The sequence below is a fragment of the Carassius carassius genome, chromosome 8 (genome assembly GCF_963082965.1).
Source record: "Carassius carassius chromosome 8, fCarCar2.1, whole genome shotgun sequence".
Lineage (NCBI taxonomy): Eukaryota > Metazoa > Chordata > Actinopteri > Cypriniformes > Cyprinidae > Carassius > Carassius carassius.
Window position 1 is genome coordinate 4,918,413 of NC_081762.1, and position 19,004 is coordinate 4,937,416.

The following is a 19,004-nucleotide window of genomic DNA, read 5'->3' on the forward strand; positions in this document are numbered from 1 at the left end:
AAACTTTGATGCACATCATTTTTTTTTATTTATTTAACCTTTATTTAACCAGGAGAATCCCATTGAGATTGAGATTAAAAACTTCTTTTGCAAGGGTGACCTGGCCAAGACAGGCAGCAGCATGTAAAACGTAATACAAAAACATAGGTACAGAGAAATAACACAGAAAACTAAAACTAACACTTCAAATCATTCGCAATCATTTTTACAATCTAAAAAACATTTACATATTAAGGCATCTGCCTCTACGTCTTTCATTTTAGATTTAAATGCGTTTAGCGAGACTAAATCAGTTAGTTTCAAGTCCTTTTGCAACTTATTTCATGCCGAGGGTGCAGAATACAGAAATGCCTTCTTTCTCAATTCCGTACGAGTCTTTGGCACAGAGAGCATAAAAAAGCCCTGAGAACGCAAAAAGTGTTGCCCATTGCTTTTCTGTATGATATAGACACACAGGTATCTTGGCAGTAGACCAAGAATTGCCTTATATATAAAAGTGTACCAATGACATAGCCTTCGGGGGGCTAGAGAAGGCCATCCAACCCGAGAGTATAGCTCACAGTGGTGAGTCATTTGATTTTGCAATTTGTAATAAACATCAACGAAGCATGGTAAGCTGTGTCAAGCATATGAAAATTCTGTGCAGAAGTATGCATATATAAAGTATCACCATAATCCAAAACCGATAAAAAAAAAGGTGTGTCCACCAGTGGCTTTTTTACATTGAGAAAAACACAACTTACGAATTTATTACGAAATTACGAAAATAAAAACCAAGTTTTAGCCTCAGCTTTTTCACCAGGTACAGCACATGTGGTTTGAAAGTCATGGAGTCATCTGTAGAAAAGAAAAAAAACCTGTCATCTCAATAGTAAAGTGACCACTATCCTCAATATTCACTTAATATTCACACAATAAGACCCTGTTTCAACAAAACCCAACCACAGACAACTTCACAAAGCCAACATCTGTGAAGGAGCTGCAATTGTTCTAAATGTAATCACAGACACCAATGCTGTGATTCATTGGTGAATTCACACAGTGCATTTAACCTGGAGACTGTTCAGAAGTTGTAGAATTCTATTCTAAAAAGGTTAGATGTTGTATTAAAGGCAAGTGGTGGTAAAGAAACTAGGGATGGGCGTTTTTCGCAAATATCACATTCGAATATTTGAGCTCACAAAAAAACGAATATTCGAATATTTGTTTATTTAAATTAAGTTTAATGAGTCAGACGTTATTTTTCAGCAACATTTGTTTTCGTCATTTTGAACAAGCTTACACACAATAAGCTTGAACATTACACAACATGTTTTGTAGCTGAAAACCTTTAACAATGCGTGCAAACAAACAAAAGTACAGATTAAAAGCAAAAAAAAAAGAAAAGAAAAGTGAACAAAGAAAAAACGTAAAGCAGCCTGCAGCATTTAGGCTATTGTACAGAATGTAGCTTACACTTAACTTTGAAACTGTCAGCAAATCTTTTTTGCTTTTTTTCCTATTGTTTCAAATGTTCTTGTTTAGAAACACAGGCATGTAAACATGATTGGGGGAAAGTCGTCTCCTAGTCTGTTAACAATAAGGCCGGCCGCGGAGAAAACGCGCTCTGATGGCACAGACGTTGCCAGGACTCACAAATAACGGTGTGCTAAGCGGATAAGTTTTGTGAAGCGCTTCGTGTTTTCGTTTCACCACTGAATGGTATCCTCATCTGGTGGATACATGGCTCCAGCAAGAACTGTTCCCAATCGTCTCGGCTGGACTCTCTGTAATCATCGCTGGAGAACTGGCTCAGCCTTTTCCAATGAGTGGGCATTGCCGCATCTTCATCGTTGGTGACGGCTGCATCCGCACCACTCGCATCAAGGAAAATGTTCTGATAAAGTTCAAAAAAGTTTTTTTTTTCTTACTTCTCTCATGTTTTCATCGAGAAACCTGAGATGTTTGTGCCGAGGGTCTAGGGCAGATGCGAGAAGGGGAGTTTTCACTGAATTCTCCAAGTTAGCGGTGTTTATTCGTTGCTTGAGAGATGCTGCAACAATGTTCTTGGATCACTTTCTGTGATTCTCCATGGCATATTTGAAGTACTGTAGAAGACCGCAGTTCTTAGGGGGTGTTCACATATCATGTCTTTTGCATGCTCAAGTTCGTTATTTCCAATGTAGGCGCGCGGTATGCGCGCTCATAATGGAAGCGACGCGGTCTTGATGCGCACGCGGTGCGACGCGGTCCCGTTTATTCCAGGCGCGTCCGCACTGCATCGAGTTAAAAACATCCCAACTTTCTGAATGCCGCAAGCGCACCGCAGGTCATGTGACAAGAACTAAACATTCAGCTTCATCCTTTCCCGTAACAACGTTAAAAAGCTCAGCCAAGATTAAGGAACAGCTGATCATAGCTGTATATGGATTGCCATTTTGAAATAAATTTAGTAGCAGAGCTACTGAAAGCGATTTTTTTGTGTGCTGCAAATCCATTTATTCTTTGCTGAAATTTCCGCGTCTTCATGGAGAGAGTGCGTCATTGTTGCTTAGCCTCAGGAAAGAAGGAGAAAGCGGGGCGCATAGCCTTTTCAACGCGTTGTAGGTGCGATATGTGAATGGCCCCTTATTCATTCATTAATTATTTTTTGCTTGCATACATCTTCAAATATGCCGTGGAGAATCACAGAAAGTGACCGAATTAGGTTTTATTGTGAACTTTTTTTTTTTTTTTTTGCGAAATTCGAATATCATTTTTATTTATCGAATAATTAGAGCAGAACGAATATTCGAATGTTCGACTATCCGTACACACCCCTAAAAGAAACAGGTGTTCACATTATTTTGTCCTACTCTTTTGTTTGTGTGTGTGTGTATATTCATTCATTCATTTATTTATTTATTTATATTTTCAGCGAGTATCTAATTTCAGTCAGCTGTTTAAGTCAAGCATGGTTTCCTCTCAATTGACGTTTCTCTTATGTCATTCCTCCGCAGGTGTTTAAACCAAGAACTCCACCTGAGGCAATAGCCCTGTGCTCTCGGCTGTTAGAGTACACACCAGTGACACGACTGTCTCCGCTCCAGGCTTGTGCTCATGCTTTCTTTGACGAGCTGCGCCAACCTGGCACCCGTCTGCCCAGCGGTCGAGAGCTGCCTCCGCTTTTCAACTTCACCACCACAGGTGACTCAAACTCACTTTAGCCTGTGTATAAAACATAGAACTTTCATTAACAAAACAAATAAAAATACTCCATGCCGTAGGGCAGGCTATGGCTAATGGAAAATAACAAATAACTTGCATAAAGTTTAAATAGGTATATAAAACAGGACATAGGCTAGGTAAACATGTATAATATATAGCATAACCAAATAAATAAGAAATGTAGAACGTTTATTAGCAAAATGAGTAAGAAAGCTTGATGGCAAGGCATACACCTTGATGTCAAATAAAATAAATAAGACACAAAGTTTAAATAAAGTAAAAATCAGCAAACAATGTGAAACCAATTGAAAAAGAAACTAATGTTAAAAAAAACCGTCCAAAATCTCCATAGATAAATGGCAAAAGTCAACAGGCTTTTCATAATCCAAAATATTGGCGCTTCTGCTTTTCGATTGGAAGCTAAATCATCCGTCATTGTCTCGTCTGTCTCTCCTCACTCTTCTTGTCAGTCATCTCGACTGGAGAAATGAAATCTGATCTGTGATGCGACTGTCGTTCGGCACGTTGCATTGAGCAGCCGCGTTCAGTTTTTAATTGTAGTGTCTGTTCTTCTACTGAACTATAACGATTTTTATTACTTTAAAACCATCTAAATGACGATGGGGGTCGGTGCCACGGTGGGCAAGTGACTTGCTCAGTGTTGTGGTTTAACACCGGTAACACCATCAGCACGGTCTATCAAAACAGATTTCTGTAGTAATAGTGTCAGTTTTAGCCTTATGTTATTCAGACTCAGAACAAGGATCCAGATCAGTATTTAATCTGTCTTTACTTATCCCTGTCCAGTGCACCAGAAAATTTATTAAAACTAGCCTGTTCAGAGCTGAAGCAGCATCACCACCTGCATTTATGTATTATATCAACATCTTTTTCTCTCTTTGACCTGTCCTGATAGAAGACGGTGTGTTAGCCAATTATTCATTTAGATACGCTGCCCTTCAAATGTTTGGGGTCTAATAAAATTTTTTGCTTTACACTTATTTAATCCTGAAAAAAATGTATGACTGTTATAGTGTTAATTTCGTCAGACGAGACGAGACGAAATATGTTCGTCAACGACCTTTTTTTTCATGACTAAAACGAGACGATGACAAGACTGCAACACTGTCCAAAAACGCTGACTAAGACTAAATTAACATGCATTATTGTTGACGAAAAAAGACAAGACGAAAATGTTTTGCATAAAATAAAAACTAAGATAAAATCTCTCTTAATTTTCGTCTACAATCGTCTCTGCTTTTTCATCAACTGTTACGCCTTTAAAATATTCAGAACGAGTTCGGATCCCGCTTATTACATTGCTACCTACCAAATAAATCAATAATTTGACACAAAATTATGATTTAAAAAGGAGTTTATTGATTTAAACGATTGTATTGCTTCCGCTAAAGAAAATAGTGCGCTCCGTCTCTACGGCAAAGAGTATAGAAGTAACTTCTATACTCTTTGTCTACGGTTAGAATCCTGTGTGTTCATGGCAACTCTCTGTTTTTCATGGCAACAGTGTGTTATAGTTAGCAGCGGTCTGTTATCAAGAAATAAAATAGTGTGTGCGTAGAAAAATTCGTCCGCACACGGCGCTCAAAAAAAAATAAAATAAAGAAATAAAAAATCATGAGGGCAAGTCCACCGTCTAGGCAAGCTTTTTGTGTTAAATCATATTTCCTGTCGCTGCGCAGGCTCTTTGTCTTATGTCCCGATGACCGGTCCGTTGGATTACGATTAGCAGTATCAATAAAGTAAAACATGTGATGTGCAGTCAAGCTCGAGTCCTAAATCAGAAATTGTAAACCAGACACGTTTAACATTTACATTCAACAAATATCATTCAACAAGTGTATTTTGTCAGGTAATTATGACATTTAACCAATGTTTGAGATATGTGAAACACTTTTTTTTTACTGAAATGTTTATCAGTAATAATCTCAGTAATGTGTTATTTTAAAAAAAGACAAAAAAATTTTGACTAAAACTACACTAAAATATATTGAGTTCTTTTTTTGACTAAAACTAGACTAAAATTAAAAGACTTTTAGTCAACTAAAACTTGACTAAGATACCTTGAGTTTTCTTTTGACTAAAACTAGACTAAAATTACAAGACTTTGTCGACTAAAACTTGACTAACAAAAAAAGATATGTGAATGACTAAATATGACTAAAACTAACAAGGACATTTGGCACAAGACTAAGACTAATACTAAATTAAAAATAGGTGACGAAATTAACACTAGACTGTTAATACAAAAATATTGTATCATAGTGTCAGTATTGATACTATGTATCTTGAGCTGAAAATCAGCATATTACAATGATTGTGACGCTGAGGACTGGAGAAATGCTGATGCTACAAATGTAGTTTATTCCAAAAAAATAAGAATGTTCAAAATTATTTTATATTGGAATAATATTTCACAATATTAAAAAAAGTGTAGCCTTGATGAGCATAAAATAATTTTTTTAAAAACATAAAAAAAACCTATTGACCAAACTTTTAAAGGTAAAAAGATAGGTTATCTGTCATTATTTACTCACCGTCATGTCTGTGTGCATGATGACATGTATGATGTTGTTCAATGCAGCACAAGATGTTTATCACTGAATAGTGATTTAAATTTCAAATATCTTATGATTTCATCCTTTGGAGTCCTTTATAATAATTTTGTGATACCTTTATATCCTTTTTTGAAGCTTGAAAGCTTTAATCCCTATGGAAATGAATTGCACGGCCAGTACAAATCTCTTTTTGTGATCTGCATAAGAAATAACATAATGCAAATTTGGAAAGACTTGAGTGTGCGTAAATGATGACAGATTTTTCATTTATGGATGAACCATTCCTTTAATTCTGAGGGTTAGAGAGAGGGCGGCAAATGGTCATGTAAAACTAAATTACAGCTACGTTTGATGCAAGAAACCTTGACTAATATAATTGGACTTCAGGGAAGAAAATGAAACGCATCAGAAGCGATTGAGAGGAGACTAGCAGCACTTTGCTCAGCCCCTCCAAAATATCCTGTTGCTTTTCTTTCTTATTTGGATTTTTTTCCCCTTTTGGTATTGCTTAGTGATGCAGTGCTTGCACGTTTTTTTACCATTCAACTCAGAGATGGTTTGTGTGAAACGTTTCTGTTCTTAAGAGCTTTCGATATTTTTCTTCTTTGTTGGTTCCACTTCGAGGTCTGTCAACAGAGTGTGTTTCTCTTTATTTCAGAGCTGATGATTCAGCCGCAGCTCAATTCCTCTCTCATTCCACCTCATGCCCGCGCACAGACCGTAGCTTCCTCCAATGGTAATGTTGTTATCCTTCTCACTGATGCTCTGCGAAGGGATGGGGTTAAGACAACATTAAATCAAAACTCACCTTATTAACTTAATGTTAATAAAGCCTTCCTGTTTTGTATAGTGCACAGTTAATCAGTGTATTTATTCCAATTAGAAAAATGCTGCTTCTCATTATCTTTTACGGACAATAACTTTCCCTGCTTCTGAAATTACTTTTCTGATGTAGTAACATCCTACTTGGGTATTAATTTAACTCCTGTTAATATAACATTCTTTTAAAGTTAAAAAAAAAAGTATCTTTTGCTTACTTAAGGCTGCATTAATGTAACCCAAAAAACATAATTTTTTTTTAATATGTGAATATTTTATTGTATTGAATGTATTTTAAAATGTAATTCATTTCTGTGATCAAAGCTGAATTTTCAGCATCATTACTGCAGTCTTCAGTGTCACACGATCCTTCAGAAATCATAATAATATGATTTGCTGCTCAAGGAATGGTTTATTGTTATAAATGTTTGGTGCCTAATATTTTTGTGGAACAGTTTTATAAATTTTTGTTCTGATTCTCTGATGAAAAAGTTTAAAAGATCAGCATTTATTTGAAAAATAAATATTTTTAACATTATTAATGTCTTTACTGTCACTTTTGATCAATTTAATGAATCCTTGCTGAAAAAGGTATTAAATATATATAAGTGCTGTAAATCACAATTAATCAATCCAAAATTAGTTTTTGTTTTCATAATACATGAGTGTGTACTGTGTTTATGTAATATAAATACACACACATGCTTTTATATATTTGAGAAAATTTTTTATGTTTATATATTAAATATATTAATATAAATATATAAATGTATATAAATGTAAACAATTTTCAAAAATATATACTGAATGTGTATGCATTTATAAATATATAATAAATAAACACAGTACACATAAATATATTATGTAAACAAAAACCTTTATTTTGGATGCGATTAATCGTTTGACAGTACTTATATATATATATATATATATATATACATACACACACACACACACACACACACACACATATGTATATAAACACACACACATATATATATATATATATATATATATATATATATATATATATATATATATATATATATATACACATACACACACACACACACATATATGTATATATTAATCGTTTGACAATATCCATCCATCCATCCATCTTCTACCGCTTATCCGGGGCCGGGTCGCGGGGGCAGCAGTCTAAGCAGAGAACCCCAGACTTCCCTCTCCCTAGACACTTCCTCCAGCTCTTCTGGGGGGACACCGAGGCGTTCCCAGGCCAGCCGGGAGAAATAGTCTCTCCAGCGTGTCCTAGGTCTCCCCCGGGGTCTCCTCCCAGTGGGATGTGCCCGGAACACCTTCCCGGGAAGGCGTCCAGGAGGCATCCGGAACAGATGCCCGAGCCACCTCAGCTGACCCCTCTCGATGTGGAGGAGCAGCGGCTCTACTCTGAGCTCCTCCCGGGTGACTGAGCTTCTCACCCTATCTCTAAGGGATCGCCCAGCCACCCTGCGGAGAAAGCACATTTCGGCCGCCTGTATCCGGGATCTTGTCCTTTCGGTCATGACCCAAAGCTCATGACCATAGGTGAGAGTAGGAACGTAGATTGACCGGTAAATTGAGAGCTTCGCCTTGCGGCTCAGCTCTTTCTTCACCACGACAGACCGGTACATCGACCGCATTACTGCAGAAGCTGCACCGATCCGTCTGTCAATCTCCCGTTCCATCCTTCCCTCACTCGTGAACAAGACCCCAAGATACTTAAACTCCTCCACTTGAGGCAGGAACTCTCCACCAACAAAGGGCAGCCCTGCCGGAGTCCAACACGCACCGGGAACAAGTCTGACTTACAGCTGGCAATACGAACCAAGCTCCTGCTCCGTTCGTACAGGGACCGGATAGCCCTTATCAAAGGGCCCCGGACCCCATACTCCCGGAGAACCCTCCACATGCCGCCGCGAGGGACACAGTCGAATGCCTTCTCCAAATCCACAAAGCACATGTGGACTGGTTGGGCATACTCCCATGAACCCTCCAGCACCCTGTAGAGGGTATAGAGCTGGTCCAGTGTTCCACGGCCTGGACGAAAACCACACTGTTCCTCCTGAATCCGAGGTTCTACTATCGGCCGGATTCTCCTCTCCAGTACCCTGGCATAGACTTTCCCAGGGAGGCTGAGAAGTGTGATCCCCCTGTAGTTGGAACACACCCTCCGGTCCCCCTTCTTAAAAAGAGGGACCACCACCCCGGTCTGCCATCCCAGAGGCACCGTCCCCGACTGCCACGCGATGCTGCAGAGGCGTGTCAGCCAAGACAGCCCCACAACATCCAGAGACTTGAGGTACTCAGGGCGGATCTCATCCACCCCCGGTGCCTTGCCACCGAGGAGTTTCTTGACTACCTCGGTGACTTCAGCTTGGGTTATGGACGAGTCCACATCTGAGCCCTCAGCCTCTGCTTCCTCAATGGAAGACGTGACAGCGGGATTGAGGAGATCCTCGAAGTATTCCTTCCACCGTCCAACGACATCCCCAGTTGAGGTCAACAGCTCCCCACCTCTACTGTAAACAGCGTTGGTAGGGCACTGCTTCCCTCTCCTGAGGCGCCGGACGGTTTGCCAGAATCTCTTCGAGGCTGACCGATAGTCCTTCTCCATGGCCTCACCGAACTCCTCCCAGGCCCGAGTTTTTGCCTCCACAACCACCCGGGCTGTAGTCCGCTTGGCCTGCCGGTACCTGTCAGCTGCCTCTGGAGTCCCACAAGCCAACCAGGCCCGATAGGACTCCTTCTTCAGCTTGACGGCATCCCTTACTTCCGGTGTCCACCACCGGGTTCGGGGATTGCCGCCTCGACAGGCACCGGAAACCTTACGGCCACAGCTCCGAGCGGCCGCTTCGACAATGGAGGTGGAGAACATGGTCCACTCGGACTCAATATCTCCAGCCTCCCTCGGGATCCGGTCGAAGCTCTGCCGGAGGTGGGAGTTGAAGATCTCTCTGACAGGAGACTCGGCCAAACGTTCCCAGCAGACCCTCACAGTACGTTTGGGTCTGCCGAGTCTGTCCAGCTTCCTCCCCCGCCATCGGATCCAACTCACCACCAGGTAGTGATCGGTTGACAGCTCCGCCCCTCTCTTCACCCGAGTGTCCAAGACATACGGCCGGAGGTCGGATGAAACGACCACAAAGTCAATCATCGACCTACGGCCTAGGGTGTCCTGGTGCCACGTGTACTGATGGACACCCTTATGCTTGAACATGGTGTTCGTTATGGACAAGCTGTAACTAGCACAGAAGTCCAATAACTGAACACCGCTCGGGTTCAGATCAGGGGGGCCGTTCCTCCCAATCACGCCCCTCCAGGTGTCACTGTCGTTGCCCACGTGGGCGTTGAAGTCCCCCAGTAAAACGACGGAGTCCCCAGTCGAAGCACTTTCCAGCACCCCTCCCAGAGACTCCAAGAAGGCTGGGTACTCTGCATTGCCGTTCGGCCCGTAGGCACAAACGACAGTGAGAGACCTATCCCCGACCCGAAGGCGCAGGGAAGCGACCCTCTCGTTCACCGGGGTAAACTCCAACACATGGCAGCTGAGCTGGGGGGCTATAAGCAAACCCACACCAGCCCGCCGCCTCTCACCTTGGGCAACTCCAGAGTGGTGAAGAGTCCATCCTCTCTCGGGGAGTGTGGTACCAGAGCCCAAGCTGTGCGTAGAGGTGAGTCCGACTATCGCTAGTCGGAACCTCTCTACCTCACGCACAATCTCGGGCTCCTTCCCCGCCAGTGAGGTGACGTTCCACGTCCCTAGAGCTAGTTTCCGTGTCCAGGGATCGGGCTGTCGAGGCCCCCGCCTTCGACTGCCACCCGATTGTCTAAGCACCGGCCCCTTACGGTCCCTCCTGTAGGTGGTGAGCCCACGGGAAGGCGGCCCCACGTCGCTCCTTAGGGCTGAGCCCGGCCGGACCCCGTGGGGGGAGGCCCGGCCACCAGGCGCTCGCATACGAGCCCCAACCCCGGGCCTGGCTCCAGGGTGGGGCCCCGGCTGCGCCATACCGGGCGACGTCACGGTCCTTTGATTGACAATACTAATATATATATATATATAGAGCGGAACCGTGAATTTTGTGAACCGTTACACCCCTAATATATATATATATATATATATATGTATATATATATATATATATGTATGTATATATATATGTATGTATATATGTATGTATATATATATATGTATGTGTATATATGTATATATGTATATATATATATATATATATATGTATGTATATATATATGTATGTATATATGTATGTATATATATATATGTATGTGTATATATGTATATATGTATGTATGTGTATATATGTATATATGTATATATGTATGTATGTATATATATATATATATATATATATATATATATATATATTAGAGCTGAAACGATTCCTCGAGTAACTCGATTACAAAAAACGATCGAGGCAAATTCCTCTGTCGAAGCCTCTTTTAATTTATTTTAAATCTCACGTCAGGTTCTTTCGCAATTATTTTTTTTAAGTGACACAACGCGTTTACGTCACCCAGAAAGCGGAAGGAGACACAAGCGCTGCTTCCGAAATAGAAATAGAAACTAAAAAATTTCTTGCCCGACCACCGAGCCTCATTAGCCGGTTGAAACCGGTTAACCGATTAGTTTAAAATATGGTACGCTATTTGAAATAACAGCCATTTCGAGCCGCGTCTGCAATTTCACAACTCTGTCGCATCTCTCTGCCGCTCTGCCTCCCGCGCACACACACACACACACACACACACACACACTGCCTTTATTGAAAATAAAGGCATTTTTCTAAGCTCTAGAAAGCCCTCACCGCTTACAAAGTCAAGGGGCAGCATGTCTTTTTCAACCATTCCGCATATCTTTTGGGTAATAGTCTCTGAGCGCTGTTTGTCACATTTCCTACCTGCTAGCATAGATGACACGGTAGGTTGGCTTTGGCTACCTTTCTCACCCGAAGAGGCTTGCGGGTGTCGCGTTTTCAGGTGATACATCATAGATGATGTGCTGCTACTATATTTAAGCACTGTATCACACAAGTTGCAACTTACATCTGTCTCATTCTTTTTGGTGAAATGGTCCCACACACTACTTTTCTTTGCACGCTTCATCCTGTCGTCTGCCCTGGCTCTAACTTCGAGTGTTTTAGCCTGTTGCCTTTACTTTTCGCAAACCTTGTGAGCGCGTGAACCCAAACGCTGTGACCTCGCGCCAAATGTTTTTATTGGTTTATTAAGTACAAACAGGCGAGTTATGAAAAATTGAGTGTGAGGGATAATTTGTTCACTTAACACAAAAAGATGAGGAATGAGATGGCTAACTGTAGTAGCGTATAGTCCACTGTCTATAATAGCCTAATTTAGATATCACTTTTTTTTTTAACCGACTACCGACAACTTTGACCGGTTAACGTTGATACGGTCAACCACCGGTTAAACGGTCATCGGTTAACATCCCTATTCCGAAATCGCATACTGCAAGGAGTCAGCAGTGTTTTGATAACATACAAAATAACATAACATAACATATAATAACATAAAGAGAACATTCTGGCGTGTGTCCATTGCAAGATAGAGCTGGCATACCACAACTAGGGCCCTATGATTTCCGCGATGCAGAAAACGCGGAGGGAATCGCGGAATCCAGTCATAAAAATGGAATTTACAGTTTAAGGCGGAATGGCATCGAATTTGCCAAATTTTGAATGAATTAATCAGAAATAGGTCATTGCACTTACATCAAATCACGATATGGACTAATATCTATCTGTAAATATTAAGCCGGAACAGTCTATTTAAATATGAATCCTGCATGTTCTGTGTGTCTCTGTTAATGAATGGAGCAGAAGTGATTTGAGTAAAACTAGCGTCACATCACATACACAGAACTGTAAAGGTTACCCAACCCGTCAAAATAAAAGTCCGGTTAAAGACTATTGTTCAGCAGAATGTACATGGGGTACTACAAAAAAAAAAAAAAAAAAAATCGAACATTATTTTTTTTTAAGGTTTAATCACACAAAATTTCTTCCATGTTTTATTTTTAATAGTAAATCCCCTTTGTTTACCAAAAAGTTAATTTAATTTTCAATAATTAAAAGATAAAAAAATAAATGTTTTATGTGTTTAATGTTTAATGTGCATCTCAGAAAATGCTTTGTTTAAAACCTCAACTGAATGGCACTTAAATGCACTTAATTCATTCGTCAACTTTGTCATTGTTCACAGTACAAGTACAGACAGAGAAACAATGGGTAATAATTACATGTTTATTTTTGATGTATGCATTGCATTCTATGCATTTAAAAAATAAAAATATTTTTTTTCTAAAAAAAAAAAAAAGAAACTTAGTTGTTCATTTTAAGAGACCCAGGAGTCTTATTTTCTCTAGCATAATTAATATTGCACTTTAATTAAGCAAAAAGACATTTTGTCCGATTACTCGATTAATCGATGGAATTTTTTGGTAGAATACTCGATTACTAAAATATTCGATAGCTACAGCCCTAATATATTTCCTTACTGTCTATATTTATCTTACTGACCCAAATGTTTGAACACTAGTGTATATAACATTTTGTGTGTTTATGCCCTGTGTTTGCTGATCACACTGACAAATATTTTTTTGATTTTGTCCCCTTTATTCTCTTCCAGATGTCTCTGAAGGTTCTGTACAGCCCGGATCTACTCTGACCAACAGCACCTGAGGCTGCCCCTCAAAAAAATCAAGCTTACACACCACAGCATCTGAGCCATCACAGCACACATCTCTCCCTCTGACAACACACACTCAGTCTTACACACTCCTTACCTCATACATGGCCTCTTCTCCCTATAGCTCTAATTCACACATTTCCCGCCTGATTCCGGTGTCACGCGTGGCAGAATTACCAGTTTCTGCACGGCGGTCTGGGAACCCGATGTTTGCTGACTGTTGAACAAACTTACAGTCTACAGAGAAACATACTGGACAAACACATACACCCCAACACACTGTCATGCACATGCAGCAAACAACAACAACAAAAAGTTATACTGCTAATATTTGCTTCAGATAATAGAGGTAGTCGATCTCGAGAGCGATGCGTACGCTCCTAGTAAAGCTCACGCGCAACCATAACGCAACTCCATGTGTGTTTTGGAGGTCAAATATGATTGGTTCAGTGGCTAGGGGCGGGTCCTCTGTCTTAATTTGTATCTTAATTTATTTCAATCAGAGTGATCGATGGATGTTTCCCCTTGATTTGTTTAGGAGTAACACTCTTGTCCCTCTCAATAACCCTATCGGGTGTAAAATAGATTTTGCAAGGAGCAAGCAGTCACGGTAAATGATGTATCTGGTTGTAAATGTCAAGGAGAAGAGGTGAAACTAAATGTGGTGGTTTTATACAGTTATTTTATTGTATTTAAAAAAAAAGAAGAGAATAATACATTGCTTTTACCTTCTAGCAAATATATTTATTATTTTAAAATGGTGAATGGAATGGGCTTTTGGGCCAGCATCTGCAGTCGTTTCTCTGTGGAGCAAATGAAAAACTAGGTGAGAAAAGGTTTAACGCTGTCGTTGACCATTAAGAAGGGAAAGAAAGAGGTATGCAAGACTTTATTGTTGTACTGAACTGAAGTGACTTTATATTCCTGGGCATTTAATTATCATTAACTGTTAATGATCCTTTGGGTCTAGGCTTAATTTATGCTTGTGAGATTACTAAATCTTTATATGTGTTTAGTTGACGTCAGGTTTCATAATTCTTCATAATTCAGTGTTTCATTCAGTACGTCTTCAAACTTTCTGTGGTGCTCATGCTATTTTCATGTTTTTTTTTTTCTTTACTCTTTTTATGTTGTTCAGTTTAATCCCTGTGTAAAATGTAAATACCGACACTGTACTGATGTCTTTCTCTCCCTTCATCTCTCTTGGGCTGTCTTCTCTAAGCTCTGAAGAGCTACACGTCCGTTTTGTTTGTCATTTACAGTATTTATTGTTTTGCACTGTAATGTTGGGGCAGAAAGTTTCACTTTATTTTTTTTGTGAAATAGTAAGCCTTGTCAGCGTACTGTATGTCAGTTCATAAGCTCAGCTCTCAATCTGTGATAAAAGGGATTCATTTTTTGAGCATGCGTGTCCAGAAGGGACATGTTTTGTTCTCTACTTGGAAATTTGAGCAGATTTTTGCAAAGGTGCACTGGAAGCCATGCTCATACGGTCAGTTTTTCATGAAAGGGACGGTCTCTGAAGTGAATCGGCTGCTTCGTGGAGGTTTTGCCAGTCTGTGAATCAAGCCCACAGCATCATGTATGTGTACTCTTAGAATTTTTTATTTATATATATATATATATGTATTTAAATGTGTATGAAGTTTATTTTCCTCTCCTTGAAGGCTTGTTAAATGAATTGAGACCAGTCTGGAAGTCTCTTCCCCTTCATTGCTCCTATAATCCTTCCCTCCCTCCGTTTCTGCCTTAAGCCTGCAATACAAACGTTAGTCTGTTATTACCTTTTTTTTGTTAATTGTAAATTTCTGCCTCAGCGTTCTGGCCCAGGGGAATCGTGTCCTGAGAAAAAGAGAGAGATGAATGGAGAGAGCTTGTCAGAATAAACTGAATTCATTTAATAAAATGAAGAAACTGAGTTTTCAGAGGCAGTGCTGATGTGTTTGTGTGTGTGCACTGAAAGTGAATTTGAACATGTCTTACCTGTTAACTTGAGCTCAATTTACCATCAATTTGAAAACATTTATGGTGCAGCCAAAAGTGAGACAACACTGAAAATTTGGGATGGAAAATCTGTTTTAGAAGAAATGTGTATATTTTCACTCAATTTAATTATAGAATTTTAATTATTAATATTATGTATATAATTTACATAATAGCAACTAGTATTTTGTAATAAAAACTTATTGTATTAAAATAGAAAGCATTTTTACTAGTGGTCTTGAACCACTAAATTTAAATAATATATTAACTGTTGAAAACAAATTGTATTAATATAATTAAATACAAAATATTAGTATTCTTGAATGCTTGAACCCTACTGAATGTATATACTTGTATATTATGTATACTATGTATATGTTTGTGAAATATGCATTTGGTACAATATTTTTAATTGGTTTTTCATTTTAAAAAAGGCTGTTTGTCATTTAGCAGATGCTTTCTTGTTCAAAGCAACCTCTACTACAGGACGGGCAGTCTGAAAGTGACCTGGAGCTAAGGGACAGTCTCAAAGGAGTTAAAAAACAGTGAGTACAGAGTTATCACAATAATATTTTGTCACGATCGGTTCTTCATGTGCAGTTTCTTCCAATTTGTTGTGTAATGTTACAGCAGGTGAGGCCATTACATCTGAGAAAGGTACTTTCTAAAGCTCTAGTGACCCTGGAGCACAAAACCAGTCTTAAGTCTCTGGGGTATATTTGTAGCAATAGCCAAAAATACACTGTATGGGTCAAAATTATAGATTTTTATTTCATGACAAAAATCATTAAGATATTAAGTAAAGATCATGTTCCATGGAGATATTTTGTACATTTCCTACTGTAAATATATTAAAAACCTAATATTTGATTAGTAATATGCATTGCTAAGGATGTCATTTGGAGTACTTTGTGTTGAATCATTAAATATACCACCAAAAGCAATATTGTTTAGTCATTCAGCAAAGCACAATATTGACAAAACAAGGCCATCTGCTGTTTCTAATACAAAGACTTTAAAAATAGCTGTTTTGGATGTTCCTCCTTCAAGCCTAAAACATTTTCAAATCACATTGTTGTAAATGAGCAATAAAAACAAGCGTGCACCAGAGGGCATCATCGCACAAAAATACGCAATAGCGGGCAATAAACATGCTTCCATTCAATTCTGTTTATGGAGATGGTTTTTGAGGAACTTGTGGAGCCCATCAAATCTTGGCCTCACGGCATGCATTAGCATGCGACGCAGATTGTGTTAATAATTTCAGCCACCTCTGGCCTTTCCAGATTATCACTGTCTGTTGTGTGCGAGCCTTAAGAGATGGTTGCCAGGAAACAACCTGCACATTAATTGCAAATGTTTCCGATAATTCAGTGTAATCTGTTGAGAAAATCGACTCGCCGGTGCGAGTCAGTTAAATGAATGGTAGGCCAGGGAAAGCGGCCCATGTTCACATGTGTATGGGTGTTTCTGTCCATGTCCATGGGTCAGCGCTCGGCTGACAGGTCATTACTGGTAATACTTTGAGACGAGCCATCAAGCATCTGATGCTCTCTTCCACTGTTAATGCTGTGTATTGTGAGTAAACATGTTGATATCCAGGGAATTGCACTATGCATTTTAGTGTGTATTCTCTGCTGTTTTTGAAAATATATATATATATATATATATAAAAGCGCCTGGTGTGATATGCACCACTGCTGTTTTTTTTTAATTTTTAAATGCTGAGGTTGGTAGTATGTCCAAACCTTAATTACAGTGGGGTATACAGTCCTCCCACTGGGGTCAATTATCCTCCAACCAGTGGGGTAAGATGGGGCAAAATGACCCTCCTTCCAGAATTTTTATTTTTCGTTCATATGCCACGATCTCAACAGAATGGCTGTGCTATTTTTAATTTTGTTATTTCATCAACATTTGTAAGATTTAGTCAACCAAAATAGTTGTGAGGTTTATTGATCTAATTTTGTGTCTCTGTAATAAGAATCTATGACTTTATCGTCTATTTGTTAATGTTTTTAGATGTGAAAATGATAGTTTATTTATTTTGTAATTAATTTTTGAAGTAGAAGGATAAAAGTAGACTCTTGGGGTAAGATGGGCATCCCAGAAGTGACTTGTTGTAAATGTAATACCTATTATAATTAATTGGGTTATTATTCAGTATTTCTATTAATTAGATGTAGATTATCTTTGCTTTTTATTAAAACCTATAGGCTATTTGAGTGAAAATTTAATTTGCATTCGTGTTGCTATTATGCATATTATTTTGCATATCTTTAGTTAAAACATGAGCAATTCAATGAAAATTGGCAAATATACATGTCTGTATACATGTCATATCTTTCAGATGAATGTATTTTACTGGGATTCTGCTTTGTCTCTTATTATTCAGTTATTCTATCATTTGAAATAGAATAGTTAATTTAGTATTTTACACTATATGTGTTGGTTTGACACATGTTTTAGAATATATTTTTATATATTTTGTTTAAGACCACTCTTTCAAATATAACATTTTTAAAAATTTCAAATATCACCAATGGGAGTTCATAAAACGAGAGCACATATTTTGAGACCAAATACTTTTTATGCTTTTGCTTTTGTTCAGGGGAATTGATTGAATCATTTTTTAGAAGTTCAAATAAATGGTATGGTAATAATTGCATACCTGTAGAGCAAATAATTGAGTTAAATTGATCATATAGGACTTGAAAAGTGAGCTCACATTGACTGTTTCAACACAAGACCTCTCTTGCTTTCTACATCATGATTTTTGACTTAAAACCACTTCTTATATAAACAATGTTCTTTGTGTTTGTGGCCAAAAAAAAAAGTATATCATATATTGCTTTAAAGGGAGCCTTTAGCTGTGGTGCATCTTATATTTAAATGAGACTATTTATAAAGCTTAGAAACGTGTTTCCTTTTGGCACTGAATCACAGTTCAAGGCATGAATGCATGACTTTTCCTCCCACTTCAAATATTCTGAGCTGTGAAAAAGAAAAACTGGTCAGGTATCTAGAAAAAAAATAGCTCTGATGGAATTAAATGTTTGCAAAAAGTTTTTGAATACCTCATCCTTTGTTCGGCATGCATGAAGAAATTCTGAATTTGTGCGCCGGCAGTTAAGCAGTAAATTTCGTTTTCGTTAAACCTGCTCAAGGTGCACGAGGAGTCATTTTGAGAAAGTGGAGGTGGAAAGTGTTTCGCGATAGCATTCATTCATAATGAAGCGGATCCTTTGTATTTGTTGTTCCGAGAAACAAGAAAATGTCTTTTGCAAGCCATGTGGGAGTGAGTCATTAATTAAATTTCAGCAGCCTAATGAAAGCCCTCGAAAGAAAGAAACACACTAATGAGATTAACCAACTTCAGTCACCAGTGCTGCTGACACCACTAAATCACTTCAAGTCAGTTCGGCCTGTTATCATCGGCCGTTTCCGTATTGTAAAACGTGAGCGAAAACAATCGCTTGTGAGGTTTATAAATGCACAGCTCTGTTGATGTTTTATTCATGTTAAAAGGTCACATTTATCATTATCACTATGGCTCTTTTATAAATACTTATATGGTTATAAAGCTATTAATAGACAAAAGGAGAAGTGACACTTAAAGTAACGCAAACACAGAAGGCTTGTATGGATTGGTGAATTGTAGGAAAGGATATAAAGCAGAGTAATGGACTGAAATGACATCTTTAAAGTGTTTCC

At 38.8% G+C, this 19,004-nt stretch overlaps 1 protein-coding gene across 2 annotated transcripts in view; it reads left to right on the top strand.

Moving 5' to 3' along the window:
* Positions 1-15,225, top strand: part of gsk3aa (glycogen synthase kinase 3 alpha a) — a 29,758-nt gene extending 14,533 nt beyond the window's left edge. The window contains exons 8-10 of one of the 2 annotated variants that reach the window (XM_059555740.1): positions 2,979-3,165; positions 6,421-6,498; positions 13,248-15,225. In XM_059555740.1, coding sequence (XP_059411723.1) covers positions 2,979-3,165; positions 6,421-6,498; positions 13,248-13,300 — 318 coding nt within the window. In that variant the 3' untranslated portion in view covers positions 13,301-15,225. The remainder of the gene's footprint in view (positions 1-2,978; positions 3,166-6,420; positions 6,499-13,247) is intronic. The other variant, XM_059555741.1, reaches the window with a different exon arrangement.
* Positions 15,226-19,004: the final 3,779 nt, after the last annotated feature.